Source organism: Corapipo altera, unplaced genomic scaffold (assembly GCF_003945725.1).
Source record: "Corapipo altera isolate COAL_440 unplaced genomic scaffold, ASM394572v1 116, whole genome shotgun sequence".
Classification (NCBI taxonomy): Eukaryota; Metazoa; Chordata; class Aves; order Passeriformes; family Pipridae; genus Corapipo; species Corapipo altera.
In genome coordinates this window covers 79,258-100,458 of record NW_020884953.1, presented here as the reverse complement: position 1 = coordinate 100,458, position 21,201 = coordinate 79,258, and the positions used below count along the sequence as shown (strand labels likewise).

General features: G+C 51.5%; 2 protein-coding genes across 3 annotated transcripts; one reads left to right on the top strand and one right to left on the bottom strand.

Moving 5' to 3' along the window:
- Positions 1-4,932: 4,932 nt before the first annotated feature.
- LOC113956640 (transmembrane protease serine 13-like) lies at positions 4,933-5,781 on the bottom strand. Its single transcript, XM_027663418.1, has one exon. It carries the CDS (start codon positions 5,779-5,781, stop codon positions 4,933-4,935), a length of 849 nt encoding a protein of 282 aa, XP_027519219.1.
- On the top strand, positions 5,388-20,627 carry PAQR8 (progestin and adipoQ receptor family member 8). 2 transcript variants are annotated; one of them, XM_027663456.1, is made up of 2 exons: positions 5,388-5,432; positions 15,769-20,627. In XM_027663456.1, the coding sequence occupies exon 2, from the start codon at positions 15,806-15,808 to the stop codon at positions 16,862-16,864; it is 1,059 nt and encodes a 352-aa protein (XP_027519257.1). In that variant the 5' UTR covers positions 5,388-5,432; positions 15,769-15,805; the 3' UTR covers positions 16,865-20,627. The 2 variants fall into 2 exon arrangements, with proteins under 2 accessions (XP_027519257.1, XP_027519256.1); XM_027663455.1 differs by having other exon boundaries at positions 5,423-5,539.
- The last annotated feature ends 574 nt before the right edge of the window (positions 20,628-21,201 follow it).

Here is a 21,201-nt window from a genome sequence, read left to right as displayed (position 1 = left end):
CAGAGTAGGAGCCCAGTGCATAGGGATCTGTTTTTCCTCCCAGATGACACTGGTATGGAATCAGCACAATGATGGGAATTTAAAATCTTGTTGTGGTCCTGCTTCTGATAGACAGCTACTCCAGACCCCTCAGGAATTCATCCTCTTTTCCTGCTGCGCAGAAGGAAAATACAGCATTTAATAGAAAACCAAAACAAACCCATGGAGGCTGTGCCTGCAGGCACAAGGAAAACTGAATTCCAAAGGAAACCAGAGGAGTGGTTGAATCAACAAAGCTCTGGAGAGCGTGGCTGTGGAATGGGGCAACCTAACCACTTTTCCAGGGAAGTCCAAAGGGCCCAGACACGGATTGCCCGTGGTTTGGTGTTGCTATTTCTGTCTGCTCATCTGCTCTCATGAGTTCTGGCTGTTACTAAAGACAGTGACAACTGGTTCCTCTTTTTTACTATTCTCTCATTTTCTCCACCCACCAAGCCTGAAAATCACCCATCTCTATGTAAAACATCCTTGCCTCTGCCTCAGGATCTCTGGGATCTGCCTTCAGCCATAGGTCAGGACCCACTGGTCACTTCATCAAGTGATGCCCAGCTTCAGAATCATAGAATCATGGAACAGTTTGGGCTGGAAGGGACCTTAAAGACGATCATATTCCAACCCCTGCCTTCCACTAGACTAGGTTGCTCCAAACCCTGTCCAACCTGGACTTGGACGCTTCCAGAGAAGTGTTCAAGTGTCTCATCACCCTCACAGGGAAGAATTTCTTCCCAATACCCCATCTACCCCTGCCCTCTGGCAGTGGGAAGCCATTCCCCCTTGTCTTGTCCCTCCAGGCCCTTGTCCGAAGTCCCTCTCCAGCTCTCCCAGCCTGGCTCCAGAGCAGAGGGGCTCCAGCCCTTGGAACATCTCTGTGGCCTCCTCTGGACTCACTCCAGCAGCTCCACATCCTTGTTCCCCAGGGCTGGAGGCAGCTCTGCAGGTGGGGTCTCACCTGAGGGGGCAGAGGGGCAGAATCCCCCCCTCCCCTGCTGCCCACACTGTGGGATGAGCCCAGGACATGGGGGGTTTTTGGGCTGGGAGTGCCCATGGCCAGGGCATGTCCAGCCTCTCACCCACCAGCACTCAAAGTTCTTGTCCCCAGGGCTGCTCTCAACCCATTCTCCACCCGGTAGGAAGATGGGAGGCTGAAGCAATTCCCGCAAGACACGTTAGCAATCTTCACCAGACTGTCACAATGGGCTTCCTGCTCTGCACAAACCACGAGGAGACAGGAAAGTCCTGACCCCAAATTGTCACACACTCTTTGTGCAACATGTGGGGAGCAGCTGATGGTGGCAAAATTAACTGTATCAAGAGCTTCTCTCTGATTGCAGGGGCTGAACTTGGAAACTCAGGGCTTTTTTCTGAGTTATTAGTTAAAGAAAGCCTTAGTGTTCTGCATCTAAAATTTGCCAAACAATGAGCATCAATCCTTGTCCAGTGGGAAGGAATTTCATATAGGAACACATGGGGCAGAAAAATTCTCTTTTAACCAAGCATGATAACAACATGTCAATATTCTTTATTACAAGCAAGTACAGGGAAAAGGGAACTCATCCTACTTTCTGGATCCCATTTAGTGTTTGGAATATCTCAGTTATCTTTGGTGCAAAGCTGCTCTGTTGTCCCTCAGCAGCACAGTGTGAACTCTGTGTTTTGGATGCATCTTGGTGAAGGGAGACCCTGATCCACAAAAGAAGCTCCTCTTTTTGGATGATAATTCAAAGCACCCAAAAATAACAGGCCAAACTTTTTGCAGGGTTTGTGTGGCATGACAGGGAGGGTCTGTGGGGCCAGCAGGTCAATAGAGGGGATTCTTCCCCTCTGCTCTGCTCTGGTGAGACACTACAGGTAGTGCTCCAGCTCTGGGACCCCAGCTTCAGAAGGAAGTGGAGCTGTTGGAATGCATCCAGAGGATGACTGTCCCTGATAGGCTGTCCTGGAGCCAGCTAGCATTGGGTCTGTGGGAAATAGGGGAAGCTTCTGGCAGCTTGTCACAGAAGCCACTCCTGCAGCTATCAAAACCCACTATCGAAACCTGTCCACACAACACGGAAACAACTTTAAAGGTCCCTTCCAAGGTCCCTTCCAACCCAAAGCATTCAATGATACATATTTGGGTGGGGAATTACACTATTCAGGACATGTCTGAGGGCACAAAGAGGACTTGAATCCTATCAGATGACTGTAAAGGGTAGGGAGAGCCCAGCCTGGCACAACCTGGTCTTAACTCTGGGAGTGATCTCCTGGGCAAACACAACCACACCTGTGTTTTGCCTTGAACGGAAGCGGGTGATTCATTTCAGGGTTTAAAATGTACATGATAGGGAGTAACAGGGACTGCAGCACAAAGGGGAAGGCTGGGATGAAATACAGGGCATGGCTTGGCAGGTTCCAGTCACCTGAGAAAAGGTGATGGAGACAGATCAAAGAGATCTCCCTGTGGAGCATCCACCAAGCTTGGTGTGCAAAACAGGCTGTGAGTACCCACCAAGGAGAGCAGCTATCCTGCACAGATCTGCCCTTTCCCCCTTGTCACAGCTGCACTGGAGCACTGTAATGGAGATAACAGGGGAAAAACCTTTCATCAGAGCAAGACAGAAGTGCAGGTTGACCCAGCAATGTGACAATGTCCATGTTCAGCAGGGATGTCCCACCTCACCATCCCTCTCTGCCTGGGTTGTATTTTATGTCCCACCTGATCTCCACCATTGCCATGGTCATGGACTGCATTCAGCTGAGTGTTCCCACTTCTCCTGTGTGAGAAATGATGGAAAGTTGGGTGGAAGAGGAAAGGCCATGACCTTCATCTCACAGCTACTGAGCATCCCTGGAGATTTCATGGAATCACAGAATGGTTGGGGCTGGAAGGGACTGTAAAGACCACCTTGTTCCACCCCCCTGCCATGCACAGGGACATCTACCGCTATCCCAGGTTGCTCTAAGCCCTGTCCAACCTGACCTTGAACACTTCCAGGGATGGGGCAGCCACAGCTTCTCTGGGCAACCTGGGCCAGGGCCTCACCACCCTCACAGGGAAGAATTTCTTCTCAATATCCCATATAATCCTGCCCTCTGGCAGTGGGAAGCCATTCCCCCTTGTCCTGTCCCTCCAGGCCCTTGTCCCAAATCCCTCTCCAGCTCTCTTGGAGCCCCTTTAGGCACTGGAAGGGGCTCCGACGTCTCCTCAGAGCCCTCTCTTCTCCACGCTAAATACCTCCAGCTCTCCCAGCCTGCCTCCAGAACAGAGGGGCTCCAGTCCCTGGAGTATCTCTGTGGTCTCCTCTGGACTTGCTCCAGCAGCTCCACATCCCTCTGATGTTGTGGGTCCCAGAGCTGGAGGTAGCTCTGCAGGTGGGGTTCACGTGAGCAGAGCAGAGGGACAGAATCCCCTCCCAGTTTAAGGAATGCAGGGGGAGGACGATGCAGTATTATGGGTCTTTCAGGAGGATATTTGTTAGAGCGGCAGAAAAATGGGAGGAAGATGTCAGTGAGAGGGTCAGGAGGTGCTGATTCTATCCCATCCTCATCCCTGAGCGAAGTGACAGGGAAAAAATGAGGTCCCCTGCCTACCCTCTTCACCCTATTGGGTTTTCCCTCCTCGCTCTGAGGGCACTGGCTCTCCCCCATGCTGGGAGATGTGTGCTGAGATGTGCTGAACCTTCAGCCAGGCTGGAGTGATCTTATCAGAGCTGGAAAGTCACGTTCCTGGGCTGCCTCTGCACGGATCCTCTCCCTGCAGAACAAACAGTCCTGTTTCCCTTGTAAACCCATCAAGAAACAACAGTTCTAACAGGCTGGAACAGCAAAACCCGCATAAACCAGTAGAGATTGGAAGGGGGAAACGGGTACTCTGTACTCCTAAATTAACCTGCTCCTGGGATCAGGGTGACTTTATAGCTGAATCCATCACTGTGGTTTTGGCACAGCTCAGTCCAGGGTGCATCAGCCTCTCCCAGACATTTCCCAGGCATAGCTCAGGAGCACACAGACCACTCCAGAAAGGCCATTTGGGTGCAAACGACTCTTTTAGGGAGCCAAAATCTAGGGCAAAATTATCCACTCTTGCATGTCCACAATAGCAAAATCAGGGGGTTCCTCCCCACTCCATGAGAATCATCTGGTCTGTCCCCCCTTCTCATGCAGGACCACCAGGGCAGATTGCCCAGTTCCATTTTCAATATCTCCAAGGATGGAGACTCCATCACATCTCGGGGCAACCTGTGCCAGTGCTCGGCCACCCTCACAATGAAGAAGTGCTTCACGATGTTCAGAGGAACCTCCTGTGTTTCAGTGGGTGCCTGTGGCCCCTGGTCCTTTCTTTTTTAATTTGAACATAGAACCTCCATCCTCAAGAGTGATCTCCATCCTTGGAGTTCTTCAGGACACAGTCCAAGGCAACCGGCTTTGGGTAGCCGGGGGTTGGACCAGCTTCCCAACCCAACCACCTCATGGTGACTTCTAAGTCCTACAAAGAGTGGCTGAGGGAGCTGGGGGGGCTCAGCCTGGAGAAAAGGACTCTCAGGGGGGACCTTCTCACTTGCTGCAACTCCCTGACAGTAGGGTGGAGCCAGGTGGGGGTCGGACTCTTCTCCCAAGCATCCAGTGATAGGAGAAGAGGAAATGGCCTCAAGCTGTGTCAGGGGAGGTTCAAGTTGAACATGAGGAATAATTTCTTCATGGAAAGGGTCTCCAAGCATTGGAAGGGGCTGCTCAGGAAGGTGGTGGAGTCCCCATCCCTGGAGGTGTTCAAGAAACGACTGGACATGGCACTCAGTGCTTTGGTCTAACTGACAAGGTGGTGATCGGTCACAGGTTGGACTCGATGATCTCAGAGGACTTTTCCACCCTAAATGACTCTACGATCCTGTGACTTTACATCCTGATGTCTCCCCTTTAGTTCCCTTCCGCAGCCACCAGTGGGGGTGACGGGCTGCAGGCTCTCCCATCAGTTTGAGCCGCACTTTCTCCAGCCCGGGCTGGGCTGCGCTTGGTCAGGCTGAGCTCCGCTGGGCTGAGCTTGGCTGGGCTGAGCTTGGCCGGGCTCAGCTTGGCCGGGCTCAGCTTGGCTGGACTGCGTTTGGCCGGGCTCAGCTCGGCTGGGCTGCGCTTGGCTGGGCTGAGCTTGGCCGGGCTGAGCTCCGCTGGGCTGAGCTTGGCCGGGCTCAGCTTGGCCGGGCTCAGCTTGGCCGGGCTGCACTTGGCCGGGCTGCACTTGGCCGGACTGCGCTTGGCCGGGCTCAGCTCCACTGGGCTGAGCTTGGCTGGACTGAGCTTGGCCGGGCTGAGCTCAGCTGGGCTCACTCCGCGGGGCCACCCCGGGGCGGGGCGCGCATGCGCGGTGGCGGTGCTGCCGGAGGCGGCGGCCGCGGGACTCGGCGGCGGGAGCGGGAGCGGTGAGTGCGGGCGGTGGGAGCGGGCGGTCCCCTCCCCACGGACACCACCCCCCCCGCCTCCGGGACACCTCGCCGAGGGGCCCCTGTGGGTGCCCACTGAGCTCCTGGTGAGTTCCCGCTGAGCTCCCGGCGAGCTCCGGCGTCCCCGCGCGGGTATCGCCGCTCGCTGCATCCCTGCCGCGGCAGGAGCATCCTTATCCTTCCCCGCGGGGGCTGTGGGATGCAGGGGAGGGGGGGCGGTGGCCGGTATCTGGTGCTTGCAGAGACCCCCGGTGCGGGTTCTCCAGGACCTCGGGGTGCAGCGAGATGCGGGATCTCTCCCTCCATGCCGAGCACAACCGTAGTCCATGAACCCAGGCTTGGTCCAGCAGCCAGGTGGGCGCTGGGGAAGAGCATCAATAGGGGAGGAGTGCGCAGGAAGATATGGGGTTTGCCTTAAATTGCCCCCCAAACCCCTGTGACCGGTAGCTCAAGGGCAGAGAGGTGGGCAGTGTTTTTCCGCCGTGTTTGTTTTTAATGGCTGTGGGAGGATTTTCCTTGAATGACTTTGACCCCCGGGGTGTTCTTGGAGGCCGCGGGAAGGAGTTCACGGCCGAACTACGCCGTGAGCTGGGAGAAGAACCAGCTCCCGGTGTTTGCTTTGGAGCTCCTACCTGCCCCTTGTGCCTGACGCGCCCCAGCTCGTGTCTCCAAAGGGTCAACGAGGGGTTGTTCCCTGCTGATCTTCTCCAGGACACTTCGGGGTCATGTTCCCCTTAGATCCCATCTGGATTTTTTTCCTGGCTGAAAATACCACGTGCTCTTACTTTTTTGGGGAAAAAAAAAAACTGTCTTAAAGTGTTCTTTTTTTTTTTTTCAGACAAATATATAGGTTTGGGTAAACATTAACAGTTGTTTGCTCTGTGTCAAACTGATTCCTCTCCAGAATGAGCAGGGTTGGGTATAGAGCATCCCAGTAGCTGCAGTGGGGTGGGAAGTGCCACAGATCCTACACTGGGCACACAAGAACAGTGGTCCCTGCTCATTAAATAACTGTGCAGGTCCAGCAGTTCATCCCCAGGCTGCATTAGCTGGAGCACACAGGGGTTTTTTCTGGGATGGAGAGGTGCGTTTTGCTATGGAATCATCGCTTCAGAGCTGGGAAATGCCCAAGAATGTTTTAGGTGCTGTTACTTTGGGGGATTGACAGGTTAGATGGGGCTTGGAGCAACCAGGTCTAGTGGAACCCTTTGGCATGGGGGTTGGAACAAGATCCCTAAAGTCCCTTCCAAACCAAACCATTGTAGGATTGTATGATTGCCAGCAGAGGATTAGGATAGGGATGAGTCTGATGCTGCCCTGGCAGCAGCCGTTGCAAAAGAGCAAAGTCATGAAAAGGTCGTGAAAAACGATGAATCCAGCAGGTCTGAAGTCTGTTTTTGGCCGCTGCTAGGGCAGGGAGGGCACAGCCAGCTGTGAATTCTACCAGCACATAATGCTCCTGCTTTGGTGTCAGGGTGAGGGGAGTGATACAGAGTGTTGCAAACAATTCCTAGAAACCCACATCTTGTGAGGCCAAACCACACGCTGTTACACATTTCCTGCCACTCAGCCAGGGAAGGTGTGGGTTAACTCAGTGCACAGTGCAGGGTTTTCTGTTTCCTGGGCACTAATTGCTTTTATTTAGTTTTGCTGGAGCTGTGGCTGGAGCCTCTGGCCAAGCAGAGGGTTGTTCCCTCAGGATGCAGGGAGGGATGGGCAGTGTAAGCTGAGGACAAGGGAGGTGCCATCATCAGGTCACGTGTGTGCACTTGCAGCTACTTGCACGTCTTGAGTCAGGCACCAGCTTAATTTTTATCTACCAGTGTCCTTGGTAACCCTTGTTCCTGCAGTCGGACCAGCGGCCCTTGAATTGCAAAATAATTAATTTAATAAATCCCTCCAGAAGAATAAATTCCCAGGGAGGCTGCTGGAGGCTGCACATTTGATCTGCAGCTCCACTGATGTGGCCACACCTTACATCCTCCATCTTTCATAGAATCATGGAATGGTTTGGGTTGGAATGGACCTTAAAGATCAGCTTGTTCCACCCCCTTGCCACGAGCAGGGACACCTTCCACTAGACCAGGTTGCTCCAAGCCCCATCCAACCTGGCCTTGAACACTTCCAGGTAGTAAGGGGAAGTTTGCTCCCAGCTCCCCACCCCCAACAAGTCCTTGGGATTGTGCAGGATTGTAAGCATGTGGATGCAGCACAGCCTGCAACCCTTTTTTTGGGAGGAATCCACCATCTGGCTCTTGCTTGAGGCTTTGTAGCCCCAGGAAGGGCACCACTGTTGTCACTGCAAACCCAGAACCTCGCTGGGAGAGGCCGTGGGATTAAATGGGAAGAGGTCTTGGATAGGGACAAAGACTTTTAGTGCAGGGAAGAGGAGAGCTCACAGCTCCAAGGGGTTGGCACAGAGCTCAGTCTCTCCCTGGCAGCCCGTCCTCTGCCCGCAGCAGCCGCCGTGCTCTGCATGATTTATATACATTTTTTTCGAGTGACCGAAGCTCTAAAATCTGCAACCTTAAAAAAAAAAAAAAAAAGTTTTTGTTCAAGAGGCTTTTGTGGATGACAGCAAAGCTGAGCAGCCTCAGCCCAGAGGCTCTTTTGGGGACAATTCACACCCCCAAACAGCACACAGCCAGTTTGGTTTGGTTGTTCGGCCTGCAGGCTGGTGGCTCCAGGGTTGTCCCACCAGCAGGGAGGGATCTGCTGGCTTGTTGAGGTCTTCCTGGGTTAGCAGGAGTTCCCAGCTCCAGCAGATCTGTGCTTAAGGAAGATTTGTGGTTAAAGTGAGATGCAGCTGCAACAAATCCAGGCTCCTTTTTCAGTCAGTGAGGGGGGGAAAAAAACCCCAGGCACTTCCCTGGCACAATTCCAGCTTCTGGAAACGAGTCAGTCCCACTCCTTCAGTGGTCCCTGCATGACTGAATACAGCAGGCAGGGACTGGTGGGAGTGGCTGGACCAAAAACAAGCCCAGGAGTGACACTTCAGCCACCTGACGGTCATTGACTGGGACTGTGTCCTGGTCTGGTTTAATTCCTGGTGTACTCAAAGTGCTCCATCCAGGGATTTCACACCCACGTGAAATCAAGCCCCAAAGCATCAGGCACTGTGTTAGTTGTGTGTGGGAAAAGAAAGTGGTGCACAGATGAGGAAAGCACAAACAGCAAAGGATTAGTGAGATCAGGAAGAAAAGCTGTGGAATATTACCTTGATCTTGAGCACTTTTTGATATGGGGGGACAGATTTGCCAGAGGAGATAATTCTCAGCCAGGGTCTTTGAATAGAAATGGTGAATATTAACATTTTTGCATATGCCTGGTGCTTCGGGTGGGTTTCTTTTTTTCAGGAACTGGGTGTATTGTCTGTGTTATCAGCAGCATCACCAAGCTTTAACCCTGGTTAGGCATGAGGAAACTGCAGCAGTGTTATCACAGCAAATCAGAAATGTGCCATTCCCTGGCATGGTTTGGGACTTAGCACAGTCCAAGAGTTGTTCCTGGCAGACAGTTTGTGTGTGGCCACCCATTTCAGGGGTGCAGCAGCACAGGAATGGCCAAGCCAGCTTGGTGAATCTCATAGCTGTGAAAATCAGTTCCCCTGCACCTGATGTCTGGCTCAAGATTTGGACTTTCACAGTACAGCCACCAGCCTCATCCAGCCTGCTGGGTTTCCACTGCCCTGCTGTGCTCCCCCAAACACCATAGGACCTCGGGAACACCTCCTCCTTGGTGGGATGCTGTGGCTTTGCTGCAGGGACACTGTGTTTGCCAGCAGCTTTGTTTTGCTCCGTCCCCTCCAAGCACAGCATTCCCTGTGCCGGCTCCACTGCTCTCATCCCCTGGCCTCATCCCAAAACTCAGGCAACGCTGAGCCCATGTCAAGAGGCACTTGCTGCTCGGCACGGCTGGGCTGGCTGCTGGCCCAGCTCACTCCCAGGCCAGGAATTGCAGGGGAGCTGACATTGCCGTGGCTTCCGTGGGGGATCCTGCCACCTCCCGCCGGCTTTCATGGCTCATCTCCCGGCATCACGGGACTTTCGTTTCCTGAGCAATACAGACTTGGACAAACCCTGCCTCAGCCACACACTGTGTATGTGTATGTGTGCACAGAAAGGCAGAATTTGAGCCATTTTCTTTTATTTGAAATTTTCCAGGAGGCTACTTTGACCCTTTTTCTCAACAGGTTACTTTAAGGGTGTTTTTTAAGGCTTTTTTAAGGGTTATTTTGAGGCTTGCCCTTCAGTAAATCACATCACATCACCTTTTGCCTTCCTGAGCATCCTAACCTGTGCAGGGCCGTGTTAGAGGAGTGATTGCAATTGTGCTGATGTAGATGTAACAGGGTAGGCAAGTGTGTCAAGGGAAATAAAATCTTCTCTGCTATGCACTGTTAAGGAGTCCCAACACTTCCTGGTGCGTTAAGAGCATAATGTCTAGTTCTCATTAGGCAGATGAGGATTGATATCCCCATTTCATAGATGGGGAGGTGTAAGCCCAATTTACAGAAGCCACAAGCACCTGGTTTTGGGGATTTACACTTCTTTTTTGTTGGAGTGCAGGTCAGTCCTTCATACCCTGCTGCCTGCTCAGAGAGGGCTCGTCCCTGGCACAAACCATCAAATCGTAGAATTGTAGAGTGGGTTGGTTTGGAAGGGACATTAAAGCTCATCTCGTTCCACAACCCTGCCACGGGCAGGGACATCTTCCACTAGACCAGGTTGCTTCAAGCACCATGCAACCTGGCCTTAAACATTTCTAGGAATGGGGCAGCCACAGCTTCTCTGGGCAACCTGTGCCAGTTTCTGAGTGACACCCAAGTAAATCCCAGGAACTCCCTGTGGAGATCTAAGCCCCATGTAAAGCCCAGTAACTCCCTGCAGGAGGGAGCTGAGTGCTGTGTGTGTCTGTTGCAGTTCAGAGGAAGGTTGGCACGTAAGCCTGTGGCAGGAGAAGGATGCTGATAATACTACACTACACGGGAATTGCTGCTTCAGGTGGTCCGTGGTCTCTTAGTTCCTCATCACTGATGGGGCCTTTCCAAAACACCAGGCAGAATGGGATGGGGGAGCTGGCACTGTGCTCTCGGGGTGGTCTTTCAAAATTTGCCCTCCACAAATGGTTTACTTACAGGAGATATTTGTGCTCAGGGAGAAGCAGCCTGCAGGCAGCGGGATTTGGGATGGGGCTTATCCATTGCATCTGAGCAGGGTGCAGCCCTGGTGCAGCCTCTCCCAGAGCTGATCTGCTCTCTGCCATCCTGGTGCTGTGGGAGCTGCAACACTGAAGTTAACCCTGTGTAGGAAGAGGTCACAATAAAACTCCAGGCTTCAAAATGACCTGGAGTCCCTCCAGGGCCTTTTGCTCAACTGCCAGAAGAGAGGAATTCAGGAATGAATCACCTGCAGCTCTCCAAACCAGTCAGTTGGCCACTGCTGTTATTTTCATGCTGTCCACAGCCACTACTTTTTTTTTTTTTTCCTATTTTAAATGCAATGCATTTATTAAAGACTTCCCCACAGCTGAGTTCCCCCAGTTCTCCCTGCTTTGTTTACCAGGAATTACTGCCTTTCTGGGAGCCTGTGTAAACCTCTGATACTAGTCTGCAAACAAATATATCACATTGGTACAGACTCAGTCCCAGACAGTGGAGGCTGAGGCCAGACCGGTGGGAAAATCAACCGTACTCTGTAGGAAATTTTCTCATTCAAACCCTTCCATCAGACTGTGACCAAAAAGCAAAAGAGCTGGGAAAAAGCTCGGGTTTCCAATTACTCTCTTCAAAAGGGAGAGAAAAAATTGGAACGGGATCCTTCTCCTCCTGTGCCAGGGGTTTTTATTGTGGCTGTAATGATCCAGCCTGGCCATCATCCACGCCCTCCTTCTCGCCTTGCAGCTCCCTCCGTGAACAAACGATACTTGGTTGCTATTAATTGGGAGCAGCCAAAATAACTGAATCCCCCGGAGATGGGGGGTGAGGACGGAATCTCAGCGAGACACCCCGACGATGAATGTGGCTTTCAGCTGCTCCTACGCCCCCGAGAAGGGAAAAGAATAAGGGCTCTGTGAAAGTGAAACAGCCAGTGCTGACCTTGGGTTTCTGGGTTGGTGGTTTTTTGTTGTTTTTTTTTCCTCCTTTCTCTCCCTTTTCTAACGTTAATTGCTCTTCGCTTTGTCCATCACATGATCGCTGGAAACTGCCAACTCGTTCTCACTCGTTAATGTCACAAGGTTTAAAATAAGCCGTCCACCAGGTTCCTGATTTAATGCTGCGTATCAGATGTGTTTCTTGTGATTTCGGGCTGTTATTTTGGAAATCTCTGCCCCTCAGCCTGTTTAAAAAACTGGCATTTTCCAGCTATGAAAGCCTGCCTGGAATAATCTCTGCTGTCGGGGAGATGTGCAGTGTGTAACCTCTCAGAGCTGTGTTCGCTGAGCTCTGGGGATGAGAGACCGTGGCAAAATCCTGGCACGGGCACACGCGGTGCAAGCCAGAGCCAGGCTGTGCCTGGGACAGACACTGCCTGTCTCCCTCATACCCCTGTCAGCATGCAAAGCAGGCAGGCCATGGACTGTGGAAGGGGTGATGTGCCCCTTGCATTCCTGTGCATCCATATTCCCAGGCTTGATTATCACTTTCTTGTGTGTCTTCTGGCTGCCTTTGCTCTTTACAGGCAGGTTTCAGGAGATGAGCGCTCTGACCCCGCTCCCTGTGCAGGTCTGTGCTGTATCAGAGCTGGTTTCCAGTTCCTATTATCCTGGGATCCATTCTAGCATTAGTCTGTGTCCTCCACACAGGAGCTCCAGCATGTTCTCTCTCCTTGTGCCTCACCACCGTGATCCTAAAATCACAGAATGATTTGGGTTGAAAGGGGCCGTAAAGCTCATTATGTTCCAACCTCTGCCACGGGCAGGGACACCTTCCACTATCCCAGGTTGCTCCAAGCCCTGTCCAGCCTGTCCTTGAACACTTCCAGGGATGGGGCAGCCACAGCTTCTCTGGGCAACCTGTGCCAGGCCCTCACCAGCCTCACAGCCAAGAATTCCTTCCTAATATCTAATCTAAATAATCTAAATTCCTAATGTCTAATCTATTAATGTAAATTCCTAATATCTAATTTAATCTGATGATCCCCATCAGTGCTTAATACCTTTTTGGAGGGCTTTCCAGCATTGTAGTGGAATTGGGATTAAGAGTAAGTCCTGAGCTCCCTGTAGTAGGCCCAAATTCTTGGACCATGCTTAGTTAAAGGGAAGCTGGGAGCTGTTGAGCAGGGATCCAAGCCCTCTTGCTGAGTAACAACAGAGCAAACGTTGGGAGCAGTGCAGAACACATTATGACATATTAATGGACAGGGCAGAGGAGTTTAGGACACACAAAGCACTTCAGAATCTGTACTGTCACCTCTGCACAGGGCAAAACCTGTGCATGAGGCCTCAGGAACATCGTCTGGAGAGAGGAGGTGCCTTGGTGCTGCAGTGACAAGACGCAGTTGGTGTGGGAAGGGAGCTCTTGTCTGTGCATCCAGACCTGGAAATCAAACACTGTCTTAGTACAGACACATCCATAAAATCTCCATGTCCTTCCTACCCTACTGTGCTCAGCCTCCAACCTGTCTCTGGCCAGATCATCCAGAGGAGATCTGGGACAATAGAGGGTGAGTACTGCAGTGTTGCACAGCCAGGGATGTTCTTACTTGGGTTGTGCCTCATGCTGAAGCTCAAGTCTAAAGTAGTTTGGATGAAAGTTGGGTGGTGAGGCCCTGGCACAGGTTGCCCAGAGAAGCTGTGTATGCCCCACATCCCTGGAAGTGTTCAAGGTCAGGTTGGATGGGGCTTGGAGCAACCTGGACTAGTGGGAGGTGTCCCTGCCCATGGCAGGGGATTGAAACTGGATAATCTTCAAGGTCCCTTCCAACCCAAACCATTCCATGATTTATGAATGAGCCTTTCTTTCTCCATTGTCTGCAAGGAGCCAGAAGAGACTGGCTGTACATTAGGACTGAGGAGAGGGAGTGATGGCTCTTTTTCACACCATCCCCTTACAGGAGTGCCCCAGAGTCAAAATTTGCCTTGCCTCCCTAAATTTTGGTATGTAACTCCACAGGGATATAAGAGCTGCTGAGTGAACTGTATTGCATCACAGATCAGACCTGCAGACCCTCAAGAGAGAAACAAAATCTTTGTGAGTGTGCACAACATCAGCCCCCCAGCAAGTGTGCTCTTTTAAGTCTTACACATCTGTGAAACTAAAATGGCATTTTCAGGGACCATTTTTCCTTGTTATGGCTAAGGCAGCTCCATCAAACTCAGCAGACAAATTCCCCTGAGGCAGACAGGGAAAAAGAAAACCAGCCTTGAGAGGTGCTGATGGAGAAAGCCTAGAAAGTGCAGGGCAGAAAGAATTTGCTGGAAAATGAAACTTAATTATGACAATTACCATCTACTAGAGTAAGGAAGCAACATGAAAATATTTTGTCTCTTATCAGAGGTTGTGGGTTGCAAGAGGAAGTGGGACTTGCCACCTGGTTCAGAGTCTGCTCTGACTTTGCTCGTGTTGTCTCACTTTGGGACTGCCAGGTCCCACTTCCCTGCTTTCAGAAACTCTCTCGTGGTGTTTGACACTGTCCTGTCCTCTGTATCACCAGCCTGGCATGGGTCTCCCATCATAGAATCACAGAGTGGTTTGGGTTGGAAGGGATCTTAAAGCTCATCTAGTTCCAACATCTTCCACTAGACAGGGTTTCCACACAAACTATTGCTCTGTGTCATCTCTGGCCACAGCTGGTATCTGATGCAACTAGGAGAAAAATACACAGTTTCCTACACTCAGGCAAAATATTATTTGCATGCATTTAGTTTTGGCCATCTCCATCCGCTGCAGCTCCTGTTGGGTGCATGTAAAATTAGGAGTCAGATCCCACTCCTGCAAACCTGCACAGGAATAACCACAGCCCTGCAGAGTCTGGTGGGGCTGCACCAGCATTAATTTTGGTTCAAGCATGGGCATCTGTGATGAATTCTTCTCTGTCTTGTGTGGCATAAACACTAGAAGGGAAGACAAATATCCAGGTTATTGGGGAACAGGGGGCTGGGAGGTTTTCTCCAGACATTAGGATCCTGCTGTGCCCTGAATCTGAATCTTTCCAGACAGAGCTTAGGAACTCTGGAAGTTGCCAAGGAGCAGAGCAGGCAGAGAAGTGCCCTGCACTGGGTTGGCTGCTCTGAACATGCAGACACATTTCTGCCAGCCCCTCCCAAAGCTCCAATGCTGTACCCAAACTGCAACCAGCCTGGATGCAGTGCCTCTCGTTCTCCATCACCTCCCAGTCCTGATGCTTCTTACATGTGGAGGAATGAGGGCTGCAGGTTTGGGATTCTGGATTTCTCCACTTCTCCCTTTGCCAGCAGCCCCAGGCATGTAACCCATGTGCAAGTTGTTTGGTGGGGAAGCCAAGCTTTTTTGTAACCTCCATAATTTGGCTGGCACCTCTTCACTCACGTGCAGACAGGCAGCTTATTCCTTAGATGATTAATTACATCCCAGTTTTGTCCCTGAGCATTTTGTTGTGGGCCAAGGGGTGAAAAATCCCCTTCAGAAATCATCAGGTGCTTCTTGCACCCCCTTGTTGGCAGCTCCTGGCTCCTCCTGAACATGCTCCAAGCCCAAGGAAGTGAGGAGGAGGGTCAGGCTTGTGACATTGCTGTTCCCATCTGACATAGGCTGAATTGCAGGGACAGGGCTGTGCCATCCTTCTCCATAATGAATTTAGGTCTACTGGCCAGGGAACAGGTACCCCCTGGGAATCCTGTACTCCCTCAGACCCTCCTCTAACTCCCAGGAGACCTGGTACCCCTAAACTCACCTCACAGTCATGGAATCATGGAATGGTTTGCATTGGAAGGGACTTTTAAGACCATCTTGTTCCAACTGCCTGCCATGGGCAGGGACACCTTGCACTATCCCAAGTTGCTACAAGCCCCATCCAACCTGACCTTGAACACTTCCAGGGATGGGGCAGCCACAGCTTCTCTGGGCAACCTGTGCCAGGGCCTCACCACTCTCACAGGGAAGAATTTCTTCCTTATATCTAGTCTAAATTTACCCTTTTTATCAATTTAAAGCCATTCCCCCTTGTCCTGTCCCTCCAGCCCCTTGCCCAAAGTCCCTCTCCAGCTCTTTTGGAGCCCCTTTAGGCACTGGAAGGGCCTCCTCAGGTCCCGCATCTTGATGGTGCCATGGTTAATCCCACAAGGAATGTCAGCAATGCATCACCATTAACATTTCCTCTTTCTCCCCTCCCCTCAGAGCACAAAGACAACATTCCCTGGTGCCTGGCAGCGGGATGACAGCCATCCTGGAGCGGATCAGCACGCTGTCCCTCAGCGGGCAGCACCTCAGCCGGCTGCCCCGGCTGCTGGAGGATGGCTTGCCCAAGATGCCGTGCACGGTGAAGGAGTGTGAGGTGCCGCAGCTGTTCCGCGAGCCCTACATCCACTCCGGGTACCGCCCCACCGGCCAGGACTGGCGCTACTACTTCCTCAGCCTCTTCCAGAAGCACAATGAGGTGGTCAATGTATGGACTCATCTGCTGGCGGCGCTGGCCGTGCTGCTGAGGTTCAAGACGTTTGTGGAGGCTGAGCAGTTGCCCGTGGACGCGTGGTCCTTGCCTCTGCTCATCTTTGTCCTCTCCTCTGTCACCTACTTGACCTGCAGCCTCCTGGCCCACCTGCTGCAGTCCAAGTCGGAGCTGTACCACTACACCTTCTACTTCGTGGACTATGTTGGGGTCAGCATCTACCAGTATGGCAGTGCCCTGGCTCATTTCTACTACAGCTCTGACCAAGCCTGGTATGACAAGTTCTGGCTTTTCTTCCTGCCGGCAGCAGCTTTCTGTGGCTGGTTGTCCTGTGCCGGCTGCTGCTACGCCAAGTACCGGTACCGACGGCCTTACCCCATCATGAGGAAGATGTGCCAGGTGATCCCAGCCGGGCTCGCCTTCATCCTGGATATCAGTCCCGTGGCCCACCGGGTGGTTGTGTGTCACCTGGGGGGCTGTGAGGAAGATGCTGCTTGGTACCACACGTACCAGATACTGTTTTTCCTTATCAGCGCTTATTTCTTCTCCTGCCCCGTCCCTGAGAAGTACTTCCCTGGCTGCTGCGACATCGTTGGCCATGCCCACCAGATCTTCCACACCTTCCTGGCCATCTGCACCCTGTCACAGCTGGAGGCCATTCTTTTGGATTACAAGAACAGGCAGGAGATTTTCCTGAAGAGACACGGGCCTTTCACCGTTTATCTCTCCTGCATCTCTTTTTTTGGCTTGGTGGCTTGTAGTGCCATCACAGCTTACATCCTGCGGCGCAGGATCAAGGCCAGCCTGGCTACAAAGGATTCCTGAGAGTCACAGATGTGATGGGCATGGCATCACCAGACAAAATCAACAAAAAGGGGGCATAACATATTAGAGGCGCAGCTGTCTTATTTGCCTAACACGCTGTGACTAACCGGGACCCTGGACTCGGGTGGAGGGCTGGACACTTCATGCTAGATGCACTTTCACAGCAGGGATTGCCTTTTGCCATCTGGGGAGGGGGGATGTGGAGTGTTTTAAGGCAGAACAAGTCACTGAACCAAGGATGCTGGAATAGGCAGAGGTTCCTTGTTCATTCTGGTGAAGCTGTGGGTGATACACTGCTCAGTGTCAGGGAGGGCAGCCTGAAGGCTGTGAGACTGTAGAAGAGTCTGCCAGGGCTCAGAGCTCCATGAGGAACTCAGCTGGATGTGATGATCTCACTGGGCTTTACCATATCTGTGGGAGAACTGTTCCTAGGAAAGGCAGTAGGAAGGTTTCAGGGGGTTTCAGGGGGAGTTTACATTTCTAGGGTTCAGCTGTGAGGGCACGTGTGGCACAGTGGCTGGCACAGTCCATTTCCTGTTCCAGGTTCTCTCTACAGTCCCCTTGTCAAGTGTGTCAATGCCAGGTTGCTGAGGTGGCTTTGGCAAAACATCTTTGGAGACTTAGGCCTGACCTGGGGTCCTCTGGGACAAACTGGGTCTGTATCATCTGTCTAGGGAGACTGACTGACTGACCTGCAATGTCCACACAGTGTAGAGTAACTTGGATGTGGCCTGTTTGATGCGGGAAAGGCTCTGATCCTCCAACAGTCCCACTGTGGTCATGGCCAAGAGGGCATGAAGGTGAAGGAGTCTTTATTCCCCTCTTAATGGTTCTTTTTGGGACACCAAACAGTCCTTGGTGAGCCTTGTGGAAAAGCTGACCTTGAAAAACCAGAGTTGCTTTTCTCTGACCAACTGGATTGTGACTCTGGCGTGTTTTTATCAGCACTGGATGAAGGTAGAACAGCAAAAGGCAGGAGCAGGGTGACAGGATTAGGGTCCTGTGCAACCTTGGGATGGGTTTGTCCTTGGGACTTGGTGATTCCTGCGTGGAGTAGCAAAGATAGTGGTCAGGGACACTTGAAGTCCATGGGTCACTCCTGTCCAAGGTGTAGCAAAGGTTGGGTTACTGTGACCCCCACTAGATGAGTCTCTTCTGTGCTTGCTTGGGGGGGAATTTCGGATATGGAGCCACTGAGGAGGTATAAATCCATGCTGAAACCAAGGAATCCATGGGATATATTCCAGCCATGGATTTGTCTCAGTGAACCCAAGGGCAGGCAAATGTATTGTGATTGCTGGTTCTGAGCAGGCGGAGTGTAGGGTTGGGGATATGGTTTGTGAGGACAAGCACTGATTTCTGCACTTGATCTGTGGTTTAGCTCTTGAGGTGTGTCTGTGTTTTGTGTACATGCCTGTGCACGTGATTTATTATCCAGAAAGGCTTTGCCTTTGGATTTTCTATCTGCAGAGCCTCCTAACTGGGTTAAGATTCACCTGAAGGAAACAGTGCTGTGCTGCTGGAGAAGCAAGGTGGGCCAGAGAGAGGATCTATAAATAGGTGACAGAAAACAGATCTATTAATAGATGCTTTGCTGGTCCTGTGTTTTGTGGATAAATTTGGAACTCATGGCCCTGTAGACAAATTAAATATAGAGGAGGAGGGAAGTAAGTTGGGAGTATAGGAGAAGAAATCATAGGAAAGCCTTCAGGAGGTCATCTACTCCAACCTTTCTCATCAGTCTGGCCTCCTGGTTCACATCCAATCCATTTTAGAAGTTAATTACTTCATTTCTTCTGGTGTTTTTGATAGTATGGCCATACTGACCTAACAGTAAATCTGTCTCAGGGGAGTGGCAAGTGGGAATGGTCCCACTTGCACCTCATTATACCCCTTCCCATGCACATGTCACCACGGAGGGAGCTGGTGCCGGGAGACAGAGCATCAGGAAACCAGTCCTACTGAAAAAATGTCAGTAATTTGGGCTGGTTTTAACTTTGAGCCAGCTCACTTGGACAACACTGCTGCTTGCAGGGAAGGGCTGGAGTGGAGGCCAGCAGTAGTCCCTCCTTGCATGGCAGCTGGCTTCTCAGTTAGCCCAGCTGCACTGATGGGCTGTTCCCTCCCTGGCCCCTCTGGCTTTGCTTGTGGGTCTCCACCCAGTTTGGGGAAGGGCTTCCTGTGGGAGCAGAGATTTTTCTCACAGCCTTTTGGGGTAGGTAGGGCAGAATAAGGCACTGAGTGTAGAACTGGCCTGATTTACCTCAGGAAGAGGTGTAAATCAGGCTGGTCCAGAGCTCATTTCTGGGATAAAACGGAGAGGGATTGGGCATGGCTGCTAATAACAAACCTGCTCTGCTGCTACCTGGAGTTACACTGGTACCAAAGGAAGGGATCACCCAGGTGTCTCCTTCTCTAAGGGTTTAAGATGACATGTCCTGCCCGTGTCAAAGGAGGGTGACTACAGTAATGCTGTCTGGTTCAGGGGCACGGAGATGTGCCCACATGGCTCTTTTCCAAGGTGTTTTTGGTCATATGCCTTCTCCCTCGTCGAGCAGAAGTGACACTTCTCCTCTGGAACAGTTGTGTGACAGTGGAGGTGTCGTTGCACACTCTCCCATTTCCCCTCAGGTGACGCCGCTCCCATCCCCACATGGCCCTGCATTCCCACCTGGAGCTGACCTCCTGGTTACTATGATGGGTGGATGGGGCAGGGACCTGCCATACGGATCTGTGCTGCTGTGAGGATGCGCCCTTGTGTCACAAGGGGCTCGCCAACACTGGAGCTTCCTTCATCCCTGTCTCCATCCTCCTCCTCCCCCTCCAGTCAGCTCATTTCTTTCCTTCATCCCTGTGCCTTGTACACCTGGCTGCCTACCTGGGCAGGCTCCACATGCTGTGCAGTCTGCCAGGCCTCAACTGGGAAGTGGCTGTGGATGCCCTCTGGAAGCCCTGCCGTTGATCCAGAAGAAACCAGGGCTGGATCCAGAGAGAGCAAAAGTGTCACTGTGATAAATACTCAGTTGTCTGGGAGCTGCTCAGGCCTTTTCCTTGGCTCAATGCTTGGAGCATGTCTCCTTCCATTCTGGTATTCCTCAGGAGGAAAGGTCGGGAAGGATGTACCCATGGCCAGGTTTTGGTGAAGAGCTGACCAGCAAAGGTTGAGCACACCTGAGATGCCAAAGGGACCACGGTTCTAATCCTCTCTCCCAGGAGTCTCTTGTCCTGAGACAGTATTCTTGGAGATCTTGCAACCAGGACAACTCCCAAAAATTCATCCCAATGTGCCTTATGCTGTTTCTCTTTCAAGATTCATCCTGAAGGAACCTGAGGATCAGGGGCAGCCCCTTTGCTGTCTGCTGGTCCATGGTTGCTCTTAACAGCTATTTCTCACTGACAGAATTTCCTCACTGTATGGAGCAAGAGGGGAGGATGGAGACAGGTGCCTTAAATTTGTATTTATGCCTAATAATTTGTGTAACGAGGCAAGGACAGGTTCCTCGTGTGCCTTGCAATTTACAACTTTTACTGACAAGATTATTTTTAAGCACTGTTTGTTACTAAACAGAAGTACAAAAGAGTTTGTATTTTTTTTTTCTCTGGGAAACAAGGAAGGGTATGAGTGTTCCATATTAACCATTCCCTTCCCAACTCCCATCTGCTGACTTTGTATTGTTGAAAACATTGACAATATTTTAAGCTTTGTACTGTACTGATCTTTATTTAAAAACCTTAGTGAAAAAAAAAATCTGTGAAAGCAAAACAATTTGTGTGGTGTGAAATTCCCAAATGCACAACTACAGAAGGTTATGAGTCATTAGGAAGAAAAGGTGATAATAATTATGGAGAGGATATATTAGAGTGGATAATAATTATAATAATGAACAATAGGGAGTGGTTTCATCTGTGCATCACAAAGCACTTTCCAGGTTTCACAATAACTATTGGATTTCATTACCTTTCCACAAGGGAAGTGCAGAATGGCTGCCCTGACACTGATTAGAGGGATTTAAGTTCCATCACCCAAAGCCATGGAATGGTTCAGTTTGGAAGAGACCTCTGGGGGTCACCTGGCTCTGCTCAAGCAGAGCCACCCAGAGCTGGATGCCCAGGTCCATGTCCAGATGGATTTTGAAGATCTCCAAGGATGGAGACACCATCACCTCTCTGGGCAACTTGTGCCAGTGCTTGGCCACCCTCAGAGTAAAAAAGTGTTTCCTGATGTTCAGAGGAACCTCCTGTTCCAGTGTGTGCCCATGGCCTTTGGTCCTGGGCACTGGCACCTGACACAGAGCCTGGCTCCATCTTCTCTGCACCCTCCAGAGCTTCAGGGATTT